This window comes from Podarcis melisellensis (genome assembly GCF_964234715.1).
Source record: "Podarcis melisellensis genome assembly, chromosome: 2".
Taxonomy (NCBI): domain Eukaryota; kingdom Metazoa; phylum Chordata; class Lepidosauria; order Squamata; family Lacertidae; genus Podarcis; species Podarcis melisellensis.
In genome coordinates, this window is record NC_138529.1 from 42,037,881 (window position 1) to 42,063,824 (window position 25,944).

General features: G+C 45.3%; 1 protein-coding gene across 2 annotated transcripts in view; it reads right to left on the reverse strand.

Annotated features, from left to right (window-relative positions):
• ADGRE5 (adhesion G protein-coupled receptor E5) overlaps nucleotides 1-24,392 on the reverse strand; it is a 47,368-nt gene extending 22,976 nt beyond the window's left edge. Inside the window, exons 1-4 of one of the 2 annotated variants that reach the window (XM_081900869.1) lie at nucleotides 24,256-24,392; nucleotides 4,512-4,568; nucleotides 2,106-2,162; nucleotides 857-976 (exon numbers count right to left, since the gene is read on the reverse strand). In XM_081900869.1, coding sequence (XP_081756995.1) covers nucleotides 857-976; nucleotides 2,106-2,162; nucleotides 4,512-4,568; nucleotides 24,256-24,292 — 271 coding nt within the window. In that variant the 5' untranslated portion in view covers nucleotides 24,293-24,392. The remainder of the gene's footprint in view (nucleotides 1-856; nucleotides 977-2,105; nucleotides 2,163-4,511; nucleotides 4,569-24,255) is intronic. The other variant, XM_081900868.1, reaches the window with a different exon arrangement.
• Between the last annotated feature and the right edge of the window lie 1,552 nt (nucleotides 24,393-25,944).

Sequence of the window (25,944 nt, forward strand, 5' to 3'; positions counted from 1 at the left end):
TAGGTGAAACACGGCAAATTGGCCCCCAACCTGAGCCATCACATCATGATAAGCAGGAAACTGCTTATGGCTGCAGAAAGGCAAGCCATTCTAGAAAATCCGCCTTGATGAAGCCATTCAAAGAAGCATGCTGTTAGCATTCACTTAGAGCAGCAATTCTCAAGTGTTGGGTTGCAAGAGCATTGTAGCTGGCATGCCAGGCTGTTAGCAGGGACAAGAAGGCTTCCCATTCAAGTAAAAAAAATGGTTAGCGTTAATAGATGTCTGCTGAGTACACCAGATTTCAACGGCAATTGCCATCTGGAACAACTCGAGGAACCTCCAGCTTAGAGGGTGAGAGAGTAACAAGTCAAGTTTTTAGGTTAGTTTCAGCCACAGAAGCTACAAGCGAGAAGGTAATGAACTGGAGGCACAGCCAGAGGATGTTGTGATACGGATGCTGCGAAACAACCTGGCCATCTTCCTTGCCTCACTATGGAACAGCTATTGCTGCTTTTTGTGCCGTCCCCCACAGAGGTTCCCCACTCTTGTTACAGACTCAGCTGCCAGAAGTAAATTAAGAAGACTAAATTGTGACATCTCCCCAACAAGCAAATTTCAGCAGTTACCGGCTCCCCATTTAGGCTAAGGGGTGCAGACTCCCCACTCCCAGGAGAGGAGTGCTGCGTTTGCTTGAAAGAAGCCCTCCTTCTTTTATTCCCAGATGGTACACTTAGGTTTGGTGCTAGTTGTAAAACTTGTGCACAGCCCCATGTACAGCCAGACTTGTGCCCTTGCTGTAGCTCTCAGCTCTATACGTCAAGCCTGTGTCGTGCCTGGAGCGAACATGCTGCATCTCAAGCAAGAAAGCCCTTACCCTCGCAGGCATTATCCTTCTCGGGGACCTTCTCGAATCCATCTACACATATACAGGAGTTGTTCTTGCAGTTGGCATGGAATCCACAATCTAATTTCTTCTCAAGGCATAGATCCACATCTACGAATGCAACAAACAAGGATACACTTTGCAATCTGGCTGTTAACCGTTTCCTGCATGCATCAAATGGCTGAAGCCTGGGAACTCCTTTGAAGGGTATGGATCCTGTGTTGCCCCTCCCCCCGGATGTTGTTGGATTACACCTCCCATCATTCCTGATGGTTGGCCCCCTGACTCGGGATGGGATGAGTTGGGATCCAACAGCATCTGGAGGGTCAAAAGTTCTCTGACCCGGGTTTGAGGAATCTGATTCTGTGTCATAGCTGGGTCACGGGATTCCTCCAACCCAAGAGTGCTGAACACAATATTTTATCCTAGAATTGTAGAGTTGGAGGGGAACCTGAGGGCCAGCTAATCCAACTCTCTGCAATGCAGGAAACTAAACTAAAGCATCCATTGCAGAGGTGTCTCCTTTGTAGCCTCTCACATCCTCACACAAATAATCAAGTCATGCTGAGAGCTTGGAAGCGAGCACCCTTAGTAGGATAAAGGGTTGGCAACGTTTCTCTTAACACTGGGGCAGGAGGTTTCTGGTATGTGTGCATGGGACATCATATTCAACATTTCCTGTTAAAACAGGGGTCTATAATTTGGGGCTAGCTCTGCTATTCAAGCCAAAAGCTGCAGCCCCCTGTAGGGGAGCCTGTTGGCTTTGGATGCTGCTCCAAGAAGGTGTTCTGAGCGTGGGAAGATTAAATATATGACATATACATTCTATAAATATTTAAGACCAGATCATTTAAGGTGGCCAACTGGTTGCTGTAATTGCTTTTGTTTCTTCATTGTGGGCAACTGCCAGAAAAGAAAAAGCAAAGTTGTTGGGGTTGGGGTTTTTTTTTAATGTATTTTACTTTAAAATCACTACAGTCATACCTTGGGTTAAATATGTTTCAGGTTGAGCGTTTTCAGGTTACGCTCCGCGGCGAACCGGAAGTAACGGAATGCACACATGCGCAGATGCTCAAAATGATGTCACACGCAGACGCAGTGAATCGCGACCTGCACACGCGCAGACGTGGGCTGCATTCTACTCAGGATGCAAACGGGGCTCCGGAACGGATTCCGTTCGCATCCAGAGGTACTACTGTACTGTGATCGGGGAGGCAAGTCTAATTACCATAACACTTACCGTCCTCGTCTTCATAGGGGCTACAGGTGCCACCAACCTTTTCCTTCTGTGAGCAGTCTGTTAGGACAGAGAAGAGAACAGCAACTGGTGAGTCTCTGCCTATGCCATGCAGTCAGTTCCCATTCTTCTCACTTCCTTCCAGAGAAACAACACTTAAGCCCACCTCCCCCAAATCCGACCTCCCCTTTCCCTACTTACTACATACTTCCAAAACAACTTGTCCATCCATGCAGAGTGGGGAATTAAATATTCTGCAATCAGAATACATTATGGTAGGAGCAGCAACTCCAGAACTCTTATTTCTTTCATTTTTTTTTGAGAGCCCAAGCTTTCATGTGTGCCAGAGTTTGCAATTTAGTTATTCTTAAGTATCTTTGTTTCCAGGAAACAATACTGTATTTTTCCGTGTATTAGATTAGGTTTTTTGACTCAACAATCATGTAAAAAAACTGGGGTCGTCCAATATACGGATAGTGGCATGGGCAGGGGGGAGATGTGGCACACTGCTGGCAGGAGTGCGGCTTCCTCTGATGCCACAGTGAGTGGGAAACGATCCAGTGAGTGTTTCCTGCCCACAGCTGCGTGGGGGGTGGGGGAAGCTCAACAACTCTGGGCCATCTCCCCTCATTTCTTAAAATTGAGTCCCCAAAAATGGTGCGGGGGAGGGGTTCCTTATACATGGGGTGTCCTATAGACAGAAAAATACAGTAATCCCTAACATATCTGGAGGATGAGCCTGTAGCTTCAGGAAAACCTGAGGCAAAAAAGGCTGCTTGGAAGGCCAGGGAATTCTCATTCTGAGTTGAGACAGATCTAAAGTCATTTAGGGATGAGAGCCCCTAATAAATTTATGAGTTACATTCAACCAACCATTATTCAGAGCAAACCCACTGAAATGAATAGCCATGACTAACTTAGGTCAATTAATTTCAATGGGTCTACTCTAAGTAAAAGTTAGTAAAATACAAACATGTTTTTAAAAGGCAAATTTCTAGCCTTCATGTTTGCACATTAGCAAAGATTTCTACAGTGGTCCTAGGTGAGAAATCATTGGCCAACACTGCATTAAGCAAATTTGTGCAACAATATTGAATATTTAAATATATTAGACTAGTACCTAAGCATTTGCTATTTCACTTGTAAGGAAGTTTATCTATAATATAAAGGATATAGGAACACGGAAAGCTGCCTTACATTTATATAGTCATAAAATATTTGTATACTGCTATTTATATTTTTAAAACTATCAAGCTGGTTTACAACCAACTTAGAAATATAAATAAAAAATATTTAAAACTGGAGATCAACTAACTATCATGAATATATTTTTTAATTGCCTGCAAAAACTTGATAGCAAAAACTTTTCCAGCAGACAATTAAAGATTAAAACAGAAGGTGCCTTTTTATTTCCCTTTGGAGGTGGGTTGTACCTTCGTAGTTTGGGCCTTCCAGGTTGTGATGCTTTATGGTTTACATTTTTTATTCTTTGTTATGATTGCACTTCTTTTGGTTAATAATTCAATAATAATAATAATAATAATTTTAAAAACCAGAAGGTGCCTGCAGAACATTCCACATGATTGGGCAGATGACAGTAAAGGTTCAGTTTCTTGTTGCTGTCAGATGAGCCTTGTCAACAATGCTCCTGCAGATTATCTCCATGATCAAGCTGGGCTATAGGGTTTAGGCAGTCTGTAAAGTACCTTGGACCTAAGTTGTTCAGGGCTTTGGAAATACAAGAACCTTGAACCTGGCTCCATAGTAAATGTGCAGCCATGGCATGTGTCAGTCATGTGCCCCCAGTCTGGCCATCTCATTCTGCATCAGCAATAATTTTCAAACCAGGCCCAAGGGCTGCCCCACACAGAGTGCACTGCAGTAATCCAGCCTAAAGGTTATCAGTGCATGCACTGCAATGGCCAGGCTATCCCTGTCCAGGAACAGCCGTGGCTTGGTAAACCAGGTGGTGCTGGTAAAAAGTACTCCTAGCCACAGAGGACACATGGGCCTCTAGTGACAAGAGATGTGTCCAGGGGTGCCCCCAAGATGTGCACTTGCTCCTTCAAGGGGAAGTGATTCCATCCAGAACGAATAACTTGCTTATCTCTGGGACATGGAAACCACCGACCCACAGGATGGATGGATGGATGGATGGAAAGACATTTCTTCAAAATGCAGCCACAGTGCTATGCATAACCCTATGAGCTGACCCATAGGATGTTCTCCCTGTCTTGGCTATCACCGCTTTGTGGATTGCTTGCTGCACCCAGCCATACGGCAGCTCTCTCTTTTGGTGTCTTCAGCACACACTGCACTGCTCCGCAAACAAACAACATGGCAAAGCGGTGGTTTTAAACTGGCCCTCTATTGCTTCTCTGAAGGCTTTTTAATCCAGAGAGAACTCACCTTCTGGTGCTTCTTGCTGGGCAGCACATCTAGACTGAATCAGGATTATGAAGAGCCCTGAAAGACAGAGAGCCCCAGTGTCAGACTTACCATTAATATATACCTTGCTATTCCTCTGGAGAGCTCAAGGCAACACACATGGTTCTCTTTCCCACCTTTCTTTATCCACATAACTACTTTAGGAGATAGGTGAGGCAGGTCCATGACTAAGAGAGAATTGGAACCTGTATCTCCCCAGTCCTAGTCTAACCCTCTTACACCACACTGGGTCTACTCACCTGCAAGTCCCAGCCTTCTCAGAACTCATGGGACAGGTCATTCGGTCCCACCAGGAAGTAAAAGCTTTGTGGATCTCACAAACACCTCAATGGGTGGCAAGGCAATCAGTGGCTACTAGACACAAGGGCTATGGCTATGTTCTACCTTCACAGTTGGAGGCAGGGTGCCTCTGAAGGTCTCTACAGCAGTTAAAAACCCTGTCTAAATCCAGAACATTTATGGAAGGAAGGAAGGAAGGAAGGAAGGAAGGAAGGAAGGAAGGAAGGAAGGAAGGAAGCCAGGATCTGTAATATCAGCCAGGACTGTCCATCACTCAGATATAGGGGGATAACATAAGGGAAAGCACACATTTGTATTTCACCAGGTGACCTCTTTAGGAATTCAGCTCTTCATATTATTACATCAGGATGCAATCCTTGGATCTGGTTCTGTGGCTGACTCTGAATGAATAGTAAGATAATTTCCAGTCATGGTTATTCCAGCCCTTCTTTCCCCTTACTGCACAGCTCTCTTGGAAGCAGTGGTTTCTCAAAGGAGGGCAGCTCCGTGAGGAGAGCCAGATTCAAGTGATGGCTTACACAACTGCTAACAGATTACAGCGACTCCCATCTTGGCAGCTGAGACAGAACAGCCCTCCAGTCAAAGGCCCTCCAGAATAAAAGGCTGAATTGACAATAGATTCAAGGAAAGGAGTTCAGTGGCAAGAGGCCCCAGTATTTTTTATTTAATTAAATCGTGTTGTGACCATTTCACTGACTGTCGAGTCATAAATTTATATTTAAAAAATTCTATACTGCCTCTCCAGATGTTACTGAACTACAGCTCCCTTCATTCCTGTCCATTGGCTGTGCTGGCTGGAGCTAATGGATGTTGGAGTGCAACATGCCCCCATGTAAACAAACAAACCCAATTAGTCCTTTCCTCTATGGCAAGGAGGCAGTTTCTCCCCTACAGATAGTTAAAGAAGCATGGAAATTTAAGGGCATGAGGCATATTCATTTATATTAATAAAGAGAAACAGATGGTTGTGATTTTATTTTATTTTGGTAGATGTCTGCTGCATTTCTTGTTTCGCCTTTTAAAAACTTCCTAACATTTACAAACATTGTGCTAAGATGTTGTTTTATTGCCTCGCATGTGTTGTATTTTTATTCATTGTATTGCAATTCAATCAACACGGCATCTGCAAGCACAACTGATTCTCGTTTCGTGCGTATCCAACAACGTTTTTTCCTTCTGCTTAGAACCAATGTGCAAATTGAGGGCCAATTGTTTGTGGAGGGTAATAACCAACACAAGCAAGTGGTTAATTTCCAAGAAGTGGTTTCTAGTCTTCAACCCGCCTGTAAGTTACACTTTGTCACCTAGAAGTCAACATACAGGGTAGACCAGAGCAGGCTGTGGTTACACAGCGGTATGTGAAATGCTGCCTGCAAGAGCTCCTAGCTACTTTCTTCTCTACTGTTACTTCACAAGTTCTGGCACTCAGCCCCGGTTCAAACACAAGTCCCGAAAATGTGTCAATAAATAACTTAAGCATATACAATTACAGAAGCTTGCTTAGCCAAGCCTGGGGCTGCAAAAGAGAGTGGCAAAATCCTTCAGCAATATTAGAAGCTTAGTTGATGATGAAAGACAGGCATTTGATGCATGGAAAGACTCAACAGCATACAATACTGGCAGGCACAGACCCTTCCCATCCTCTGCAACCCAATACGCAGCTCTATTATTAACAGAAGGTGGAAGTCAACTACGGGTGTTTTTCCCCAGAGCAGATCCACTGAAATTAATGCCCATGGCTAGGTCCATTCATTCCAATAGGTCTACTCTGAACAATACTTAGCTGAATACCACCCAGAGCGTTTGATGCCTGCCATCTTTTCTCTGAGCTCTTTCCGATGAATGGCTGAAACAGAAAATCAAGCTTGTACTTACAGCTAAGAGACCATGATCATCTTCTTTTACAACAGGGTGAGGAAGCCGTAGCGTTCTAGATGTTGTTGGACTCCAACTCTCATCAGGCGTGGTCAATGGTTGGGGGTGATGGGAATTGTAGTCCATCAACATTTGGAGGTCCACAGGATCTCCATCCCAGGTTCACATTTGCTTCTTTTCTTCCTTCCTCTAACAATTGTATTCAGCAGCTGAAGACGACTGCTGAAAATTGATTCTAAATGGGCACTTTTTTGAAGCTCTGGACAGCCTGTGGTAGGTGGACTAATGGTTTGCCATGGGACAAGGCAGCTTCCTGTGTCCCTATTCCCCAATGATAGCGTGCGGTCATTTCTTTCAGCTAATTTACTAGGAAGTTAAATTCTTCAGACAGAATTAAAATGGTGGGATTAAAACCAGGAATCATCTGGGTAGATTAACTGATATTACTTCTTGCCTGAAGTACTAGAGGAAAACTAGCTTTAGTACTTTATAATTTTACTATATTGTCGCTAAGTATGTATTTTTCCATGTATAAGACTAGATTTCCCCCCCTAAAAAATAATGTCCAAAATTTGGGGAAGTCTTATAAACAGATAGATCTTCCCCCATTTTCTTAAATCAGGGTCCCCCCCAAATAGGGGGTGTCTTATACATGGGGGTATCTTATAGACAGAAAAATACAGTATATTTAGGCCGCAAGCCTACATTTGCTTAGTAAGTCCCACTGAACTCAGTGGCACTTCCTTCGGAGTAGCAGAATTTATTCCAAGCATGTATTTTATGCATCTCACATTTGGGTCTTCCAAATTAAAAATGAAATAAATGTTACTGGAGAGTCAGTCAAATCTTTCAGGCACTCATCTGATTCTGATCTTATTTTTTTCAGCCTTCATTATAGATCTCCTCTGCTCTCATTTTTATCAATTCTGATTTATATTCATTATTTTTCTACTTCTTGTACAGTAATTACAATATGCTGTAAGTCCAAGCAACTTCAACTGAAGAGATTAAGCACATGCTTATCTTTCACTCCATCATGCCCACATTATGTCTCAAATGTCTTATCCATCACATTACTTGCACATTCCTTCATTCTATCATCAAGTTTCTGTAACGTATTTTGAAATGAGACCAATAGAATAGCCTTATCTTCTTTTTATCTTGCTCTTTCTTCTAGTTCATATCTTGCTCTGTTCCTGTTCTAACTTTTGCCCCCCTTGCCCCTCTTGTTTACTCCTCTAATCTCTTGCCCCTCTTGTTTCCTTTACAAACTTATCTCTCCTAGGTTTCAGATAACATGTCAAAAATTATTGGTCAGGGTATATCTTTTGACTGAACAGAAATCTCCAGTTCACTTCCCTTGATTGCTATCACACAGTTGTATGCAGACTGCAAAACAGCCATATCTTTCTCCCTCTTATTACTTGCTGGAGAGAAGAAATAAAATTATAAACACCTCCCATTATGTGTTGTAGAAAGAATTCTTTTGTAAACGTCTCTATGCGGAGAGGTTTAGCTTCATTTTTTCATTTTACAGTTATTTTTCCATAAGCAACAGAAAAAATGAAGGTAGAGAGGGACCCTTTTCTGTCTCAAATAATCCTCTTCAACTCTGCCATCGGGACTGACCTCAGAGGTTTGCTGGCTAACACTGGCAATTGTGCTTATTCTGCCAAGGATCAGGCTTACTATGCTCAATAAAGGGAGGGAGAAGGCCAGGGCTTTGAGTCAGACCTGAGCTAACAAATAGGTATCACAATATTCATGTTCCTTGCCTGCCCAGAAGGATTGTCCTTGGCTGTCTTCAAGGTCAATTGACGGAAATCCTCTCAGTTTCTAGATGTGATTAATAATCACACACAGGTTCCACAATCTTCATACTGCAAGATCTACTATACAGAGCAGGATCAATTTCATTAAGGTCAAAGCATTGTTGATGCTCAGCAGCATAACTGTCCCCAAAAGGATGATTTTTATTTCTGTTTGTCTGTTTACAACAATCAAGCAGTTGGAAGAAGCTGCAACCTTGATCATAAGTGCATGTGCATTAGGATACAGTCGTACCTCGGATCCCAAATGCCCTGGAACTCGGCTGTTTTGGCTCCCCAATGCCATAAACCCGGAAGTGACTGTTCCAGTTTGTGAATGTTCTTTTGGAATCCAAACATCTGACGGGGCTTCTGCGGCTTCTGAAGCTGCGATTTGGTTTCCAAACATTTTGGAAGTTGAATGGACTTCCAGAACGGATTCCGTTTGACTTCCAAGGTACGACTGTACTCACCACTTTCCCTGCAGGCTGGTTTTCCTATCAAAACCACCCCCTCCTAGCTACTTCTTGCCTTGTTAAGGAAAGGTTAGGATCACACCTGAGCTCTTATATAATCAAGAAAGACGGAGGAAAGATCTAGAGGGAAAGATGTGTCTGTCCCCCTTTATGCACAAATGTTTGGTCCATATTGCAGCTTTTTGCAATATGCTGAGTGATGGTGGAAACAACCTCATGAAAAACATTTATTGTGAAAAGTGCCACATGTAATAAGGTGCTTTGGTCCCTCTAAAGCCCTCCATGTTGAGCATCCCCATCGACACATAAGAAATAGCATTTTATCAGACCATGCTGACAGGTGACAATGGCTGGCAATGAATTGCATGACTGGAGTGGCAGGTTTTGAATTTGCCTCTCCATCACAGTTGAGTGCATTGGCCCTAGGAAACTGCTATCCGCAGGACAGACAGAGCCTGGAACAGGCTTAACAGTAATAATGAGATGCTGATTCTTTCAACAGCTGTAAACAAACTTGCACACGGAACAAAAAGCCAAAAGAGCAGCAAACAAGGCTTTCACCAAAATGGCTGCTCTATTCCTTGGAGTGCTTCCTGCAAAAAGAAAACGAACCAGAGGCAAGAAATCAACAAAACTAGCACACTAACCTAGCGGCGGAGGAAGCTGCTCGGGCACCTGGGGCGGGGTGCACCACCGGGCCTCCGGAGTCTGCCTGACTCCTCCCACTCAGCCGCCCTACTGCTGGGGGGAGGCAGCGGGTGGACTGTTTGGCACGGCGAGTGCCGCCTGGCATTTTGTCATTCCCCCCTCAGTGGTGACACCCGGGGTGGCCCACACCTACCACACACCCCTTCCTCCGCCCCTGCGCTAACCCTATTTCCTTCTCAACCTTATATTTGGCAAGCGTGGCACATCCTCAGGACCTAAATGCTGCCCAGACACTCTGTTTCCTGAGACACTGGTAAGAGAATTGTGCTTTGCAGAGCCCTTCTGGGTCACAACCCCTTGCCTCCATCTCAGTCTTCCCAGTCAAGCAGCAAGTAGATCTTGGACCATGGGGACCTATTTGAAGTACTTAGCATTCATTAAGGCTGTGACGGAGTCAACATACCAACAAGAGAGCATCTCTTTCATTACACTGCACTAGTGCATATCAATGTAAGGTAAAAATGCAATACATTTATTCAAGAGAATAAGAGATATTCCACAGGAATGAGGAAGAGATGGCAGCAAACAAGCTCATTACACATATGTGCATGCAGAGAAAGCAATTTGAAGATGGAGGCAAAACTTGTCTGTCCTAGAAGTAAGCTTTTGCCAAGGTAAGAAAACTTGTAGGGACTCCTTCCTGTTTGGTGTTGGCCCCTGTTGTAGAACCAGCCACCTATGGACACAGATCACCTCTCACAGCTGTATTTTCCATGATCGTAACCTTTCTTAGCAACTCACCTCTCCAACATCAAATTTCTATGCCTCTCACAAACAACCCTGGGAATATGGAAAACCACTCCTGCCTTTCTACCCTGCTCATGCAAATATCTAGCATGTATTACTTTCTAAACAAAGCAACACAATCATTGTTCTTGAAAATGGTTAACAAATTAAGAATGCCAAAAGTAAGATAATATGCTGGGCTACCTGAATTAAACTGAACTCTAGGACAAAAGTTTCATACGATGTATGAAATGCAATCTGTCAGAATCACTATTATTTCATGTAAGAATGCAACAACAACATTCAAAACAGAGTTTTTTTAAGCTAAAAAAAGGAGAAGAAAGTAAAATGATACATGGGGGTGGGGGTGGGACAGGACATGTTGTACTCCAACACCCATCAACCCCAGCCAGCGCAACCAACAGACAGGAATGAAGAGAGCTGTAGTTCAGTAACATCTGGAGAGGCACAGGTCCCCCATCCATACTATATTCCATAGGTAAAATTGAGCAGTGCACAAAAATAAAAATAAAGATAAGGAATCAAGGGCCCAGGAAAGCTCCCACTTCAAGCATACAGGCATTTTGGCTTCCTCGGTAGCACAACACAACTGCCCCCCCCCCATTCCAGCTACCGGTATCTCTTTAGGATCTGAAGGCCTTGCTGAGGGGGAAACGATCCCCTCCACTGAGGTGCCATCTGCATGCTTTGTGCCTAGACCAGCACCCAGCGCCAGGAATGGTCTCCAAGGAACAACAACAAAAATCTCTCTTAGGGCCTAAGAAAAGGAATGCGCATTTCAAAAGTCCGTAAGCTTTATTGAGGCAGTAAGTTTGAAAGATAAACCTCACTACTACAGAAATGGTGGCAGAGAAAGCCTGAGTCACTCATGCTTCCCCCCCCACACACACTTTTAGGCCTCATGTGAAAGTGTGAGATGCACACAAACACAGAGCCCCACCCAGATACCCAACCTCTTGAAGAAGTAAGGCTTTCCCTTCCAGCTCTTATGGGGAAATTCTGAAGCAACCCAGAGGTGACAGGAAAGAGAAGGTTCCGCCTCCTAGTTCTGCAGAAAGGGAAATGCGGCTAGCCGCCTTAGGGAAACAGGGAGGCAAGGCCACACAGAGAGAGCTGAGGAGCACTACCTACAAATTTATTGTAATTGTAAATATGTCAAGATTTTAGGGTGTGGAAGAGGAAGAAGTCAGTGGGACTTGATCAAGGGGACAGCTGGGAAAATGGACTAGGCCGGCCTTCTTTGGAGATTCCACCAGAGTAGTCAGAGGGGAAGGCAACTTGAACCCCCAGCGCCACAGAGTGCCTGGAAGCAGATCTGCTCTGGAAATAGCAACACCATGTCCTTTTCCCCCATCAACGAAGACCAAGTCTGTCCCCACAAGAGGTTAAAAATGACTTGCATGTCTCTGTCCCTCCTTGGAAGTCCCCCAAGGCTAGTTTTGTTCAGCTGGGTTTCATTTCTGAACTTTCAGGGAGACTTGCTGTGCTTTCCTCAACAATTCCCCCTCCCTCTATCCCACTGCAAACTGGCAGGAGGGGGAGTGAAAATATACTGACAAGCCTCACGCAGCCCAGTCCAGCGCCTTGGGGCCCAATTGTAACATCCTGAAGCTCTTAAGGAGGTCTTTTGCTTCCTCCACATTTCAGCAACAGGTATATAGATAGGTTTGAACTGCCATAATAAATCTAAGGAAAGGGGGAAGAGAAGCACATCACAAGGAAAGCAACACCCCTCGAGGCCACAAAGCAGCTAGCTGACCAGCAAATCTTGTGCACTGCACAAGCACAGAGCTCTCTCTACTAGGGCTGGGAGCATCAAAGGTCGTACACTGGTCTTATATCCGCTTTGCTAAGCTCTGCAAAAGTGGGAAGTCACGACTGGCCAGCTTCCTGCACTGCTATCTAACCAATGAAGTGGGAACAGGCTCAGTAAGAGTAGTCCTAAACAGACCTGTGGGAAATTAAAAGTAGCAGGTGCTAAAGAGCTGGTTAACACTAGATGCAGGACAAATTTGGCAGGCAGCTGGAATGGTCCAAGGAAGCAGACATATGAAAGAGACATTGGAAATGTCAAAAGACTTTGCCTGGCCTGAATTAGTGATGCATTTTTCAAAATGTCCATTGACCTGGACTTTGTGCACGCCATAGGTAAAGGTAAAGGTACCCCTGCCCGTACGGGCCAGTCTTGACAGACTCTGGGGTTGTGCGCCCATCTCACTTAAGAGGCCAGGGGCCAGCGTTGTCTGGAGACACTTCCGGGTCACATGGCCAGCGTGACATCGCTGCTCTGGCGAGCCAGAGCTGCACACGGAAACGCCGTTTACCTTCCCGCTGGTAAGCGGTCCCTATTTATCTACTTGCACCCGGAGGTGCTTTCGAACTGCTAGGTTGGCAGGCGCTGGGACCGAGCAGCGGGAGCGCACCCCGCAGCAGGGATTCGAACCGCCGACCTTTCGATCGGCAAGTCCTAGGCGCTGAGGCTTTAACCCACAGTGCCACCTGTGTCCTTGTGCACGCCATACTGTACATTAAAAGAGCATCCTCAGAAGAATCCTGGGAAATGTAGCTCACCCCTCAAAGAGCTCCCATTCCCAGCACCCCTAACAAACTGCAGTTCCCACATTTGGGGGGGGGGGCAATGTGCTTTAAATGTACTCAATATGTGCAAGATGATGCTCTGTAGTACCAGTTATCTATAATCACATGTAGGGGAGGGGATCCTAAACTGCAGAAAAGACTCAGTGCTTTGTGTGAAAACAACTAGTTTGTCACAAAGAGAGTCACAAGGGTTCTGGGTAGTAAGTGATCTTATCTTCTCGGAAGTTCTCAAAACTGCATGATGCAAGTAATGTCAACAAAGAAAAAGAAAATATCACAGCTGCAGCAGAAGTTGTGACATGATGTGGAGGGCCCTGGGAACTCTGCAAGGAGCTTCCGCACACATTCTTCCGCCCACGTCTGAGAGGAAGGCCCTGCCAATAAGACCCTGGGATTAGTGTGTAGACCTGCATCAACTGAGGTTCTGGTACCAGATGATAACAGAACGGCGGCTGCTGCTGCAATGCAGCTTCCAGTTTTACTTTGAGAAGAGGTCGCTTTTGAAACACTAGTACAATTCAGCAAGCGAGTTAAGGGTGCTAAAAGTTGCCAGGAGACCCCTCACAGAGCCTACAATTCCCAGCACCCCTAACAAACAACAGTTCCCAGGATTCTTTGAGGGAATGTACAGATGTGATCAGAGTATTTTTTCCCCATAAGGCTGTAGAAGAAGAATCAGTATAGTTTTCATTGCTAGGCAACCAAGCTCTCCTTCCTATTGTCAGGGCAAATACAGTGGTACCTCGGTTTAAGTACTTAATTCGTTCTGGAGCTCCATTCTTAACCTGAAACTGTTCTTAACCTGAAGCACCACTTTAGCTAATGGGGCCTCCTGCTGCCGCCGCACGATTTCTGTTCTTATCCTGAAGCAAAGTTCTTAACCTGAAGCACTATTTCTGGGTTAGCGGAGTCTGTAACCTGAAACGTATGTTACCTGAAGCGTATGTAACCCGAGGTACCACTGTACAGTGAGCAAGTCAGGAGTGAAAATCCATAGGTGGGGCATGTAAAGCAACAAAACAGAACAAAAAAGGTAACAGACAAGAGGAGGAGATTTCTAAGCCAGAAGATGAGGGGGGAATCCAGGCTACTCAGCGGCCAGAGTTGGCCAAGTTCAGTGGGCTGTGAAGAACTGCCACATAGTTCTAAGGATGAGAAAGAATAATGACTCTGGCACTGATGCATGCTTGAAATGCAAGGCTAACTCCGAGCATGAATGATGCTGCTCGTGATAACCAAATCTCCAAGTTTACTGGGAAAGAATTCAAACGTTGCTGAAGGGCACATCCGTCTCTAGGTTGCGGTCTACAAACTGATGAAGTCCAAGTACTCGATACAAACCAAAAAAGAATCCTACTGGTTTCAAACCTCCCAAGCTGCACTCAACTGTGCTTCTTTATATAACAGACTTAAAAGTAGCTTAATCTTCCTGCATTGGAGGTCATTGGGCTATAGGACCCTCGGAGCCCCTTTGCAACTCTATGATTCTGTTCCTGCTCTCTGGAGAATTATGGATGCTGGAGTAGGGTGGGGAGACAGGTGAGTTCTTAGCACCATCAACAGATGACAGATCATGAAAGTTACTGGTGTAAAGCAAACACACACTTGGAATTCAGGGGCTGGAGTGGAGAAGAGTCATGGGGAGAAACACATAGGGGGAGGTTATAGGGATTACTTCATGCCCCTCCAACTTCTCCCTGCCCAAGTACCCCACTCCTAAAGCAGCATATGGGCAACAGAGGCATCATTATACATGTTTGTGTACAACATGTAGCTAAGTTCAAAACTTGCAGGGTAGAGATTCCCTCCCTCTCTGTCCCTGGCCCAGTGTCTACAACTGTAGCCTTTATCATAGAGACATTTTCTCCCGTTAGCCAAATAACCTTGTACCCTAACCACTCAGCCTCATCATTTCCGTGTTGTCAATTTAAATTTCAGGTGACCTGGGAAATGTAAACCAAGGCAAATCGAAGTTATGAAAGCATAGTGGCAACTGCTTAATAGGTCCTATTTGTTCCCACTTGGCATGCTAACCTGTAGTTAGTGCTGGTGCATGTCCTGGATTGCATTTATTTGGCTGGCTAAACACAAAGGGATTGTTAACAGGATCAGCTCACAATATCGCTGGCATATAGCGTATGTATGATATGCACATATAAGACTGGGATTTCCTAGTGCTAACACAGCACTACATAATGTACCTGAGAAAAGCAGCTGCAGATGTCAGAAAGCCCTAGCGGAAACCACCGGGCCACACATTTCCATAGCATGCAGCAGCACAACTGGGGCATTTGATTCTGTTTGATGAACCACAATGCAGCCACTCAAAGATATGGGGGTTGTAGGGAAATTAGAGCCAACAGGCTGCTAGAAGGAAAGCAGGTTTGCCAAGCTGAGCAGAAATAAGCCCTTTTTGAGATGACTCCATTCAGCTCCACAGCAGATTGAAACTGACTAGCTTACCCCTTTTCAGATCCAACTTGGCTTGGACCTGCCACATTCCCCCTTTTTTTTTGCAGGGCTCTGGTGTCTTTAATGGTTGAAGGGCAAGCAGATGGGCAAGCAGCTACAGGATGCAAAGGTTTCAGCCTGGTGAAGACTCACTGCTGGTCTCTTGCCCAAGAACCAACAAAGAAAGTTCTGGAGTCAGCCAACTCAGTCTGTGAAAATGTCTTTTAGATTTTCTTTTAAATTGATTATTTATTTGAAGGGTTCACTGAGTCAAATGCTTGACTCATTGCTATCCCTAGTCTACCCTCTCTATCATTGTCCTGAAAAGTTATTTCCAGGAAAGTTATTTGAGGGGCGTATTTCTTTGGGAGGATTCAGTGTGAGCTGGGATTACCTTCATTCTTCTTTGCTGGTGGGTAGAATGTGGTGAGAACAAAGCTGATCGATGAACATAAGAATAGATTGCTGGACCTGGCCAGTGGCCCACTGAGTTCAGCATCCTGTTCTCACAGTGACCGACCAGATGCCTGTGGGAAGCCTACAAGAAGGACCTGAGCAGAGCAGCACTCTCTGTGAATGACATCACACCACAAATGTAGTACAACAGCACTCTTCCCTCCCATGGTTCCCAACAAATGGTATTCAGAAGCATACTGCCCTCAACAGTGGAGGAAGAACATGGTGGACTGGACAAGTTTGTGGGGTCACCCACATGTAATGCCAAGCCAAAGAAGAATCCTCACTATGTCCTCTGTTCATTCACCAAGATGAGAGGATCCCAGATAGCAATTTGCAGGAAACAATCCGAACCACCTGTTTCATATGAACCTAGGAAACAATATTCTTATTCCTCTCCCAGAGTAGTTTAACAATCAATCCCTTTTCATGGGGACTCTGGGAATTGTATCTCTGGGATGGGAATAGGTAAAGGTGAAGGGTAAAGGGACCCCTGACTATTAGGTCCAGTCGTGGCCGACTCTGGGGTTTGTGGCGCTCATCTCGCTTTACTGGCCGAGGGAGCCGGCGTACAGCTTCCGGGTCATGTGGCCAGCAAGACTAAGCTGTTTCTGGCAAACCAGAGCAGTGCACAGAAACTCCGTTTACCTTCCTGCTGCAGCTACCTATGGTACCTATTTATATGGTACCTATTTATCTACTTGCACTTTGACGTGCTTTTGAACTGCTAGGTGGGCAGGAGCTGGGACCGAGCAACGGGAGCTCACCCCGTAGGGGGGATTCGAACTGCCAACCTTCTGATTGGCAAGTCCTAGGCTCTGTTGTTTAACCCACAGCGCCACCCACGTCCCCCGGGATGGGAATAAGGGCCTCCTAACAGCTCTCAGAACTTTTAACAAACCATATCTCTCAGATTTCACTGTGGAAAGCAACAACTGTTTATCATAGTACCCTAAATGTATCATGAGAATACACCCTGGTCAAGAACACAATGCATTTACCATTCCATTTTTCATACTGGCATTCAGACCTTGGGGTTGGGGGGAACCCAGCAAAACTTTAAATAGAAAAAGAGAGACTGAAAGCAGCATTTGCACTTTTTTGTTACAAACAAAACTCTCGGTATTTCACCTCTCAGTATTTGTCATGAGAGCAAATCGAAAGGGAAGCAATGGTGGGCCATGTGAACCCACAGGGCGAATCCTAGGGGAGGCAAAGGCCAGAGAAGAGCCTGCTACACATAGTAATACTCCCCTGACAATCAAGAGTTTGGATCTGTGCTAGTTTGAAAGTTAGGGAGTGAGTTGGCTGGCTCTGCTTACATTCTTTGAAAAATGTCTTAACAACACCAATTAACATGACAAAACCCATGCTAGTTAGTCATTTGCCAGATCTGCTTGTGCTAAGTGGAAACAAAACAAAACAAAACCCTTTTTTAAAGCTGGCATACATAAGCTCTTCATGCACTCTTCATACTCCCACTTCACTTACCACCCCAGCCAGCTGATGAGTTATTTGTGCAAGAATTGCTGCCTGTTTTTCACACTGTGGCTTTTATTACCGAGGAGTAAGTCCCATTAAATACAGGGGGGATTATTTCTCAGTAAACATGTAAACACAGGCATCTTGGAGTATTTAGCAGCAGAATTCATAGACTCCTGTGACTTACACATCCTCATTCCTACAGAGCCATGGCTGTAAGGTGAATTGGCTTGGTGATGCGAGAAAAGCTTCCGTTTACAGTGAGAAGGACAGAGGCTTCCTGGTGGGAAAACTGAAAGTTCGATGAGCATCTTAGAAGGAAAACTCCATGCCTAGATCTGCTTATGAGCCCAGGCACACTGTTTCATTCATTGTAAATACACACCACTTGAGAATGAGCCATCAAACTCCAGGAGGAAAGGCAGAGGAGGGTCAGAGTAGCTACGGAATCGCTGTGTAACCCACTTGGCAAGGCTGATTCATTTCCTGAGCTGAGTGATGTGAAGAAAAGAGAACTAACAAGTGGTATGTGGAGAAACCCAGATGCTTCTCCACCCACATGGCCTGTTTTTAGCATAATTTACTCCTGGGCAGGAAAAACAAGAACCGCGGTATCCACAAAGCCCCCAAAGAGATACTTCCTTTTGCAAGAGAGGCTGGAAGACATTGTGAGGCCACCTGCATTATAAGGCCCACACTGCATTGTGTTATATATGAATAAACTATGGAAGGCCAAATCTGGCTAGGCTGCTACAATGGCAGGCCAAGAGTGTTGCTGTGTGTTAGTGACAGATCTGTCATTCTCCCTCTTCCTAGGCCAGCCCACACTTCCTCCCAGTGGAAAACATTCTCTAACAGAATTGCTGCTGATCTACACTAGCTACAGAGCTGGCACCATTTATATAAGTAGTCAGATCAGCTTTTGAGTTGATTCATTGAGTTACTTAACTCAACACAAAAAGCCAATATCCTGAAAGCAGACATTCACATTCCGTCCTTTCCCCCCGGCCTCCTTGCCCATTACAAACATAAGAAGAGCCCTGCAGGATCAGGCCCATCTAGTCCACAGTGTTCTAGTCCACTGTGTTCTCACAGTGGCCAGCAAGATGCCTCTAGGAAGCCTACAAAGATGGACTCTCCATGATTGACACTGCACTACAAATGTAGTGATCTGGAAACTACTGAAGCGAAGCTGGCTCGTAAGATTTCATTCAAGCCTCCATTCAAGAGGGAAATCCCATCCTGAAAGTGAGACATCGAGTCACAACAAAACAAGTCTTTTGCATCTGATGCCATGGAAATACCCAACAGCCACCCCCACCTTTCCATTTTGAATGAGTGGGAGGCCAGGGCTCATTTTCCTATTCAAGATTGCAATACTTCTCCCCCACATCACATTCTCAGCCATGTGGATACTGACTAGACTCAGCTGTCCCCCTGGGCCTGGACATGCCATGTGAGCAGGTGTGGCAGACATCAATCCAGGAGCTGGAAATAGCATTGAGTCCCGACGTCAGACCTCTAGCGGGTATTCCCTGCTGTTAAAAATTGGCAGCCGGCAGGGAGGCGTTCTGAATTCTTTGCGTTTCAAGCCTGCGACATTTGTGTCCAAAGTATAGCAGCAGTCAGAAAGCAGGGCCTCACATAAAACTGCTTCCCAACTCGTGCGGCTGGCTGTTCTCGCAGGTAGGGACAGAGGAGAAAATCAACTCAAGTTTGCATTTAAAGGCAAACCTACTTAATCTGCATCCAAACAATATGGGAACCCAAAACACAGCTATCTTCCAAAATCTGCAGTTCTCAAAATGTTGTAATGTAGTTTGCTAGCCAACCAATGTTTATAAAAATACATGTATTAGGGGGAAATATGCATAAAAATGAATATATTGGTGAAAAAACATGGAACAATGAATTGTATCATGGAAAACAGCTTGCAAAAAAATATGTAAATTAATCAAAGCCACACACAAAAATGTGTTCGTTAGGAGAAATTCGCAGTAAGATGCTGGATAATTTGCATGAACATTTTTTCATTTAAAAAAGTCACTGATTGCTAGTCACTGAATTTAAGATAAAAAGAGAGAAACGGAGAGAATCGAAATTGACAGGTCCTTCCATTCCTACTTTCAAGATCTCACATCTAGAGTTGTCAGCTTTTCAACACTCTGCTACAGCTGTATCTTAACAGCAGCCTGGTGTGTATGTGAGCAAGAGACGCTTCCTGGCGGCTGCTAATTTGATGTAGGATTCAGTGGCACAGCAGACAATTCAGGTTGCACAATTAAAGTGGATTTGCCACTACTGCGCAAGAAATCTGCCTCCCCTCCAACCCCTGCAAAGTTTTGGCGAAAAGCAAAGTGACAGGAAAACATACTGGAAATATTGCCTGATGGCAATATCCCTGCAAACAAATCAGAGTGAATGCTCAAAATAAGTTGTCTAACCTCTCTGCAAACTTCATGCAAACAAAGCTGGATGGATGCTCAACAAACAGGTTGTCTAGCAGAAGGAACCTGTGTATCTCTCATTGCACATCAAGTTGCTGTTAAAAGCATAAGAGCAAGCCACACTAGGTTTTTTTTCTTCTGACCACACTAAGGTTTTTCTACCCTCCTGATTAGCCGCCATACTCTCCGTTGAAAAGCAACCAGTTTTTGCTTTCTTGTCTAGTAGCAAATGAAAATGCAATGTTGTGGTGGTGAAGTGGATGACAGACATTACTTGCCTGACTATGAACATTGCCTGTCATATACATAACCCTATGACTCACCTGTCTGCCACTTTGGGCTATTCAAGAGTGGCATGTGGCTTCCCAGAATCAGATGTGCAAAACCAACTCATCAAAGCTCATGCACAGCATCCCAAGCAGAGGCCCTAACAGAGTTCTCCTTTTGGGGGGCATCTTAAAAATAATCTTATCTTAGGTTGACATCAGATAGTATTGCATTCATTACAAGTTTTACACACACACACACACACACACACACACACACACATGCTCCATGTCTGGATTTTGTTGTAGTAGCCTGAAGTTAAACTATACCCTGTGTTGGACAGTCTTAATTTTCAGCAGCAACATTTGTTGAGAGCAGAATCTGAGATGGATGGAAATGTATCCCAGTTCGTTACCAAACAGTGTGGTCCAGAAACAGCATCTAGATCTACTTGATACTCTGCCAGGAGAGACATCCTGATTGATGGTCACTCCTATAGAAACCAAGCCACAGTTTGAAAACAGGACTAGACTTCAGACTATAACAAAAGGTGCCCAGGTTTGGAATTTTTGGCCCATGTTTTCTATGGAGTGAAGAAGCCCAGTCATTCCTAAAGCAAGTCTGATGTCACCCACCCCACCCCCTAGATGTCACATAGCTGGCAGGACCAACTAGGGTCAAAGAATGTGAAATTCCAGTAAAGCTTCAACATGAGAAGTATCAAAATACTCCTTAAAGTAGAAAATAAATTCTTCCTGGCTTGTGTCATGGACCCACTCAACTGTGCCCTGACTGATGCCAAGAACATAGACCTAGCCATGGGAAGAGAGTGGTGCCTAGTGGGTCAAACTAGAGCTTAGCATGAGAAACCAGGACTCTTGGCTTCTCTCTCCTCTTCATCTGGTTGCCCATTCTGTGCCTTTGTCGACTCTGATAACTTATACAGGACAGGGCAGTGCCCCAGATCTAATGGGATTCTGCTTTTACTTTTTAAGGAAGTGGAAACAGCAGAGGGTGAAGAACACAAAGAAGGCAGCAAGTCTCAAAAGCGGCATACAATAGGAGATTTACATTGCAATCGTATGGATGTCTACTTGGAAGAAAGTCCCACTGAGTTCAATGAGACTCCTAGGTATGTGTGCATTTGGTTGGATTGCAACAAATAACACATTTTACAGCGCAGGCATGTGTGTCTACTTAAAAGTAAGCCACACTGAATTCAGTGGGACTGACTCACCGATGTGTGCATAGGATTACTGTAGCCTTTGGCTGTGTACGTTCACTCTGCATTCTGTGTACTCCCACAGCTGGTTTGGGAAGTGGCTTACACACAATGTTAACCATATTCTGTATCTATGCTATGGTTTCCCTCCAGACCAACTTTGGTTCAAATTGAGAAAAAGAATGACCAAGCTGTGTTTTAAGCCAGTAATGTGTATGCAGCCACAAAGAGAGTGAGAGAGCCCAAGGGTGTGTGTTTCATGTTTGTTCCTTAATATTTTCGTTATTAAGCCGTCTGATGCTTATTATGTAGCCATGTGTTTTGTGTTCCTTGTTTTAATTTATGTCTCAACAGATCTGATTGCAAGTGTCTTGTTTCCATATAAGTCTTTCATTTTTATTTAAAAGTAATACCTTTCAGTAAAGATATAGAAAGGGCAGTTAACTGCAAAAAAAGGCTTGGTCAAGATCAAAATGCCCTGTACTGTTATAACAAGTTGTGCTACATTTCTGTTTAAAGTTTGATGGTTTTCAGAACCATTATAATTTGCATTTCTGAGTGGTTACCCTCATTTTTTTGAAATTATGTATGGCTAATTTAAGTACTGTGTATTACGCATTCCAAGGCATTTGTCGTACAGTATTTCATTAGGTATAATACTTTACCTGTGACCAAGTATTATTCATTTAAATCTTTAAAAAAAGAATGATTGAACTACTAATTATTTCATTATATTTGTATGCGAAGATTTCACAGTTGCCCCAATAAAGTTTTATATAAATTAATCTTTCATTGTGCTTCAACAGATTTTCCAACTTGGAATAAACTTACCCTACTGATTGTGCTTCATATGTTCCCAACCACTTTATTAATATTAAACATTAGTGGTTAGAAGTATGAACTAGGTAGCTTGGTTCAAATCTCAGCTACGTGATTAACTCACTGGACAGTCTAGACCCAGCTAATGACCAATGGTTAGGGATGGCAGGAGTGGTAGTTCAGCAATAACTGGGGGCACAAAAGGTTCCCCACACCTGGCCAAGGCATACACAAGCTACTCTGTCTTAAGCTCTCAGCCCCCTAAGATGTTTCTCAAGAGCTTTCTTTATATCAGCTAAAGCAGCTGATGGTGGCTTGAGGTTGAGGGGAGGACACCCAGGTTGGGGGAGTCAGAAAACCCCCTCATGCATAATGTCACCTCAAGAATGATGTGTTTATCTCAGGGCTTGTACTTCTCCACACAAGGGGGGATTAGTATCGCCCCAAGATTCTTCGTAGCATGGAAGAGCTTTACAATACAGTGGTACCTCAGGTTACATACGCTTCAGGTTACAGACTCCGTTAACCCAGAAATATTACCTCGGGTTAAGAACTTTGCTTCAGGATGAGAACAGAAATCATGCAGCGGAGGTGCAGCAGAAGACCCCATTAGCTAAAGTGGTGCTTCAGGTTAAGAACAATTTCAGGTTAAGAACAGACCTCCAGAACAAATTAAGTTCTTAACCCGAGGTACCACTGTAACATGTTGGCCTATACTGAGGTTTCCTTCTCACAGCTGTCCAGAACATGTTAGGCACATGGGTGGTGAAAGGCCCAACCCTGCTCCCCCATTCCCAATGCATGGAGTGATCTCATTTGCAAAAGATGGCCCAAGACATTTTGCTGCCTGAGGTCGACAAGTTCAATGCACAAAAATTAATAATGGCACTTCCAGACTGTTGTTTTTGGGTGGGATTCAGTTCTTAAACAACAAATCCACTTCTCTTCCCACAAAAAACCAGACTTTTTGTGATAAGGAAAGCAATGGGAAAACACACCAGGATAGCAATTACTTGAAGAAACAAACAGTTCAAATCAAATGCTCAATAAACAGCCAAGGTCGCAGAACCTCCACACAAACTTTGTGCAAACAAATCAGGATGCCTGCTCAATAAACAGCTCAGCTGGAAGCAACCCTGGGCTGGCAGCTGATTCTTACTTCCAGGTGGTAATTAGGCAGCATCATCCACCAACATTCAGGTCTGCAGGCTGGTTTGGGCAGCCCAGGGCAGGCAGGCGGGAGTAGCACCCACATCTCCATCTTCCACTGCTTAAAGCTGCCACCGCAGTCTTCCTAATGGTAGGGCCGGCCCTGATTCTATCACTCCTCACGAGGCAGGGAACCGAGGCCCTTCCCAACCACTGAATCCCCTCCAAAATCAGCGATCCCGCGCTGCTTTCTCTCTTCCACACACACCTGCGGCCGCTCTCCTTCCTGACTGGAAGCTGGGAGAGCGGGGCCGAGGGCTCAGGAGGGGATCAAAAGCAGGGGATCTCGCCTGCGTCCCGCTCAACCCGACGCCTCCCTCGGGCCCCCGAGAAACACGTCTAATGGTGCCCTGTCATAGTAGCGCAGGCTTACAACACCGGGGTTTTGCAACTGTTCCTAGGACAATGTGCGTAAAGTGCTGGGGTGGGGGATGACTCCAAGTCACTTTCCTTATTGGAGAATATCCGTTTTTAAAAAAGCAACGGTAGCCTGCTTTGCGAAATGAAAGAAATCCTTTGCCTTGGCGATGCACTTGGGGGGTAAAAGAGGAAAAGGCGGCAACGGCATTTGCAAACCAACGCAGAGTTAGCGCAGCCGAAGAGAGGAGAAGTTTTGGGGAGTTTCCCTTAACACAGCCCCTCCGGAGGCGAAGGGAAGCGAGACCCCAAGACAGCGAGAACCGAGTCTCGCCTCCCCGCAGCAACCTGCACTGGGAGGTGCAGGTGGAGCCCTAGCAGTTACACAAAACCCCCGGGCACGCGTTCAGAGGCGGCCACGAGCCTCGCCGGATCTGAGTGGGGGCCAAGCCACGCAGGGCTCCCCGACTCCGGGGGACTCACCTAAGGCCAGCGGCCGGAGCCGCGGGGAGAGCGCCATGCTCCGGCTAGACGAGCGCGTAGGGCGGGGAATGCCGGGCGCTGCGAGCGAGGGCTCCGGGCCGGCCAGAAAGGAAGAGAGAAGTGAGACGGGGCAGGGCGGGGGGCGGCATCTACTCCCTCCAGGACCCGCCCAGACACGCAGGGGCTGGGCAGAGAGAGGGGCGAGAGGCATCGCCTAGGCTGGGATCCAGCCGAAGCCGCCGCCCCCTCTCGCAAGGCATGGCAGCTGACGGGGCGGGGGTGATTGGGGGAAACGTGTCTGGACCCGGGCCAGGCCTTAGTGCTAGAATAACGTGGTCTCTGCAGTCCGGGCCACGGCTCGGCCCTCGCACACGGTGGAGAGAGCAGCCCTGGGCCACACCTCAAACTAGCCGGCGCGCAAGGGTCCTCCAGGGCTTCCCTGGAAGGAGCTTGAAAGTGAGGCGCCCTCGCCTCGCCTCTCATTTCCATGCCGCAGTATGGCGGGTGGCTGCGTCTGAGGTATCCGGAGTGGGATTACGGGGCTGAAATGTTTTTTACCTGAAAGAAGAGGAGACACGGCCTCGTTTTAAAGGAGTGCTAATTAGAAGGGGTTTGACCTTATAATACTGTGCGTAACTGGATTTCCATCTTAGGGTGTGGGAGGCTTGAAAAAAATATCCTGCCCTGCTTTACAAAGCAGCTTGTTTCTCTCCCCTTTTCTCTTGAACAAACAAAAACCATGTTAAAGACAGGCCTCTGCGTTCCCTAACCAAATGCCATGGGTTTAATCCCTGGCATCTCCAGATAAGACTGGGACATGGGAATGTCCCTTGTCTGAAATCCTGGAGAGCCAAGAGCCGCTGCTGATCAGTGTCAACAGTATTGCACTAGATGGGCAAATGATCTGGATATAAGGCAGCGTCCTATGTTCCTAGAAGGATCAAGGACTGCTTTGTACAGAGGAAAAGGGTGAGTTTTTCTGGTTGCAAGTATTTGCAGAAACAGATGCAGAATCAGAAGCCAGGAGGAGAACTGGCAAGGTGCTTGACCCTCATAAAGTACAAAGGTTAGGGTTCTTTCATGTTGATGGAAATACTTGGTCCTTCATCACAAGGGATGCAGAGGTGCTGAACCTGCCCTGCCTCCCACCATACCTTCCTTGGCTCTGTCACACTTAAGGCACTTTTCTTTTCAATAGGAAGCAGACAGTGATCAATACAGTGCAGAAGTCATTTGAATTTTGCACACACAAGCTACTCTATGTTCAAACACCCAGTTCTACACCTTTCCTTGTCCACTACACATACACGATGCAGGCATACATCTCTAGACAATGTAAAAATGTGGGGGAAATCAGACGGGTGGGAAAATCACCATACAAGGGGTGGGGAAGATGCCTTAAAACTGGGTGGGTTGGTTAAATTCTGGTTGCCTGGCAGCCCACATCAATAGTATTCTGGTACTTTAAAACACGATACACCCTTATAATTGCACAGCATTTTAGTTCAGTTTAGTTTTGGTCCTGCATTCCCATAAAAACAAGGTCACTTACAGTCAATTACAACAATACTCAAAACCTTAAGCTGTTTTCCAAACATTTACACAGCACTTCCAAGAATCATGAATATGATACAAAGCGAACGCTGACCGGAGTTTTACCAGGTCTGTGACCATATAATAAAAGTTGTT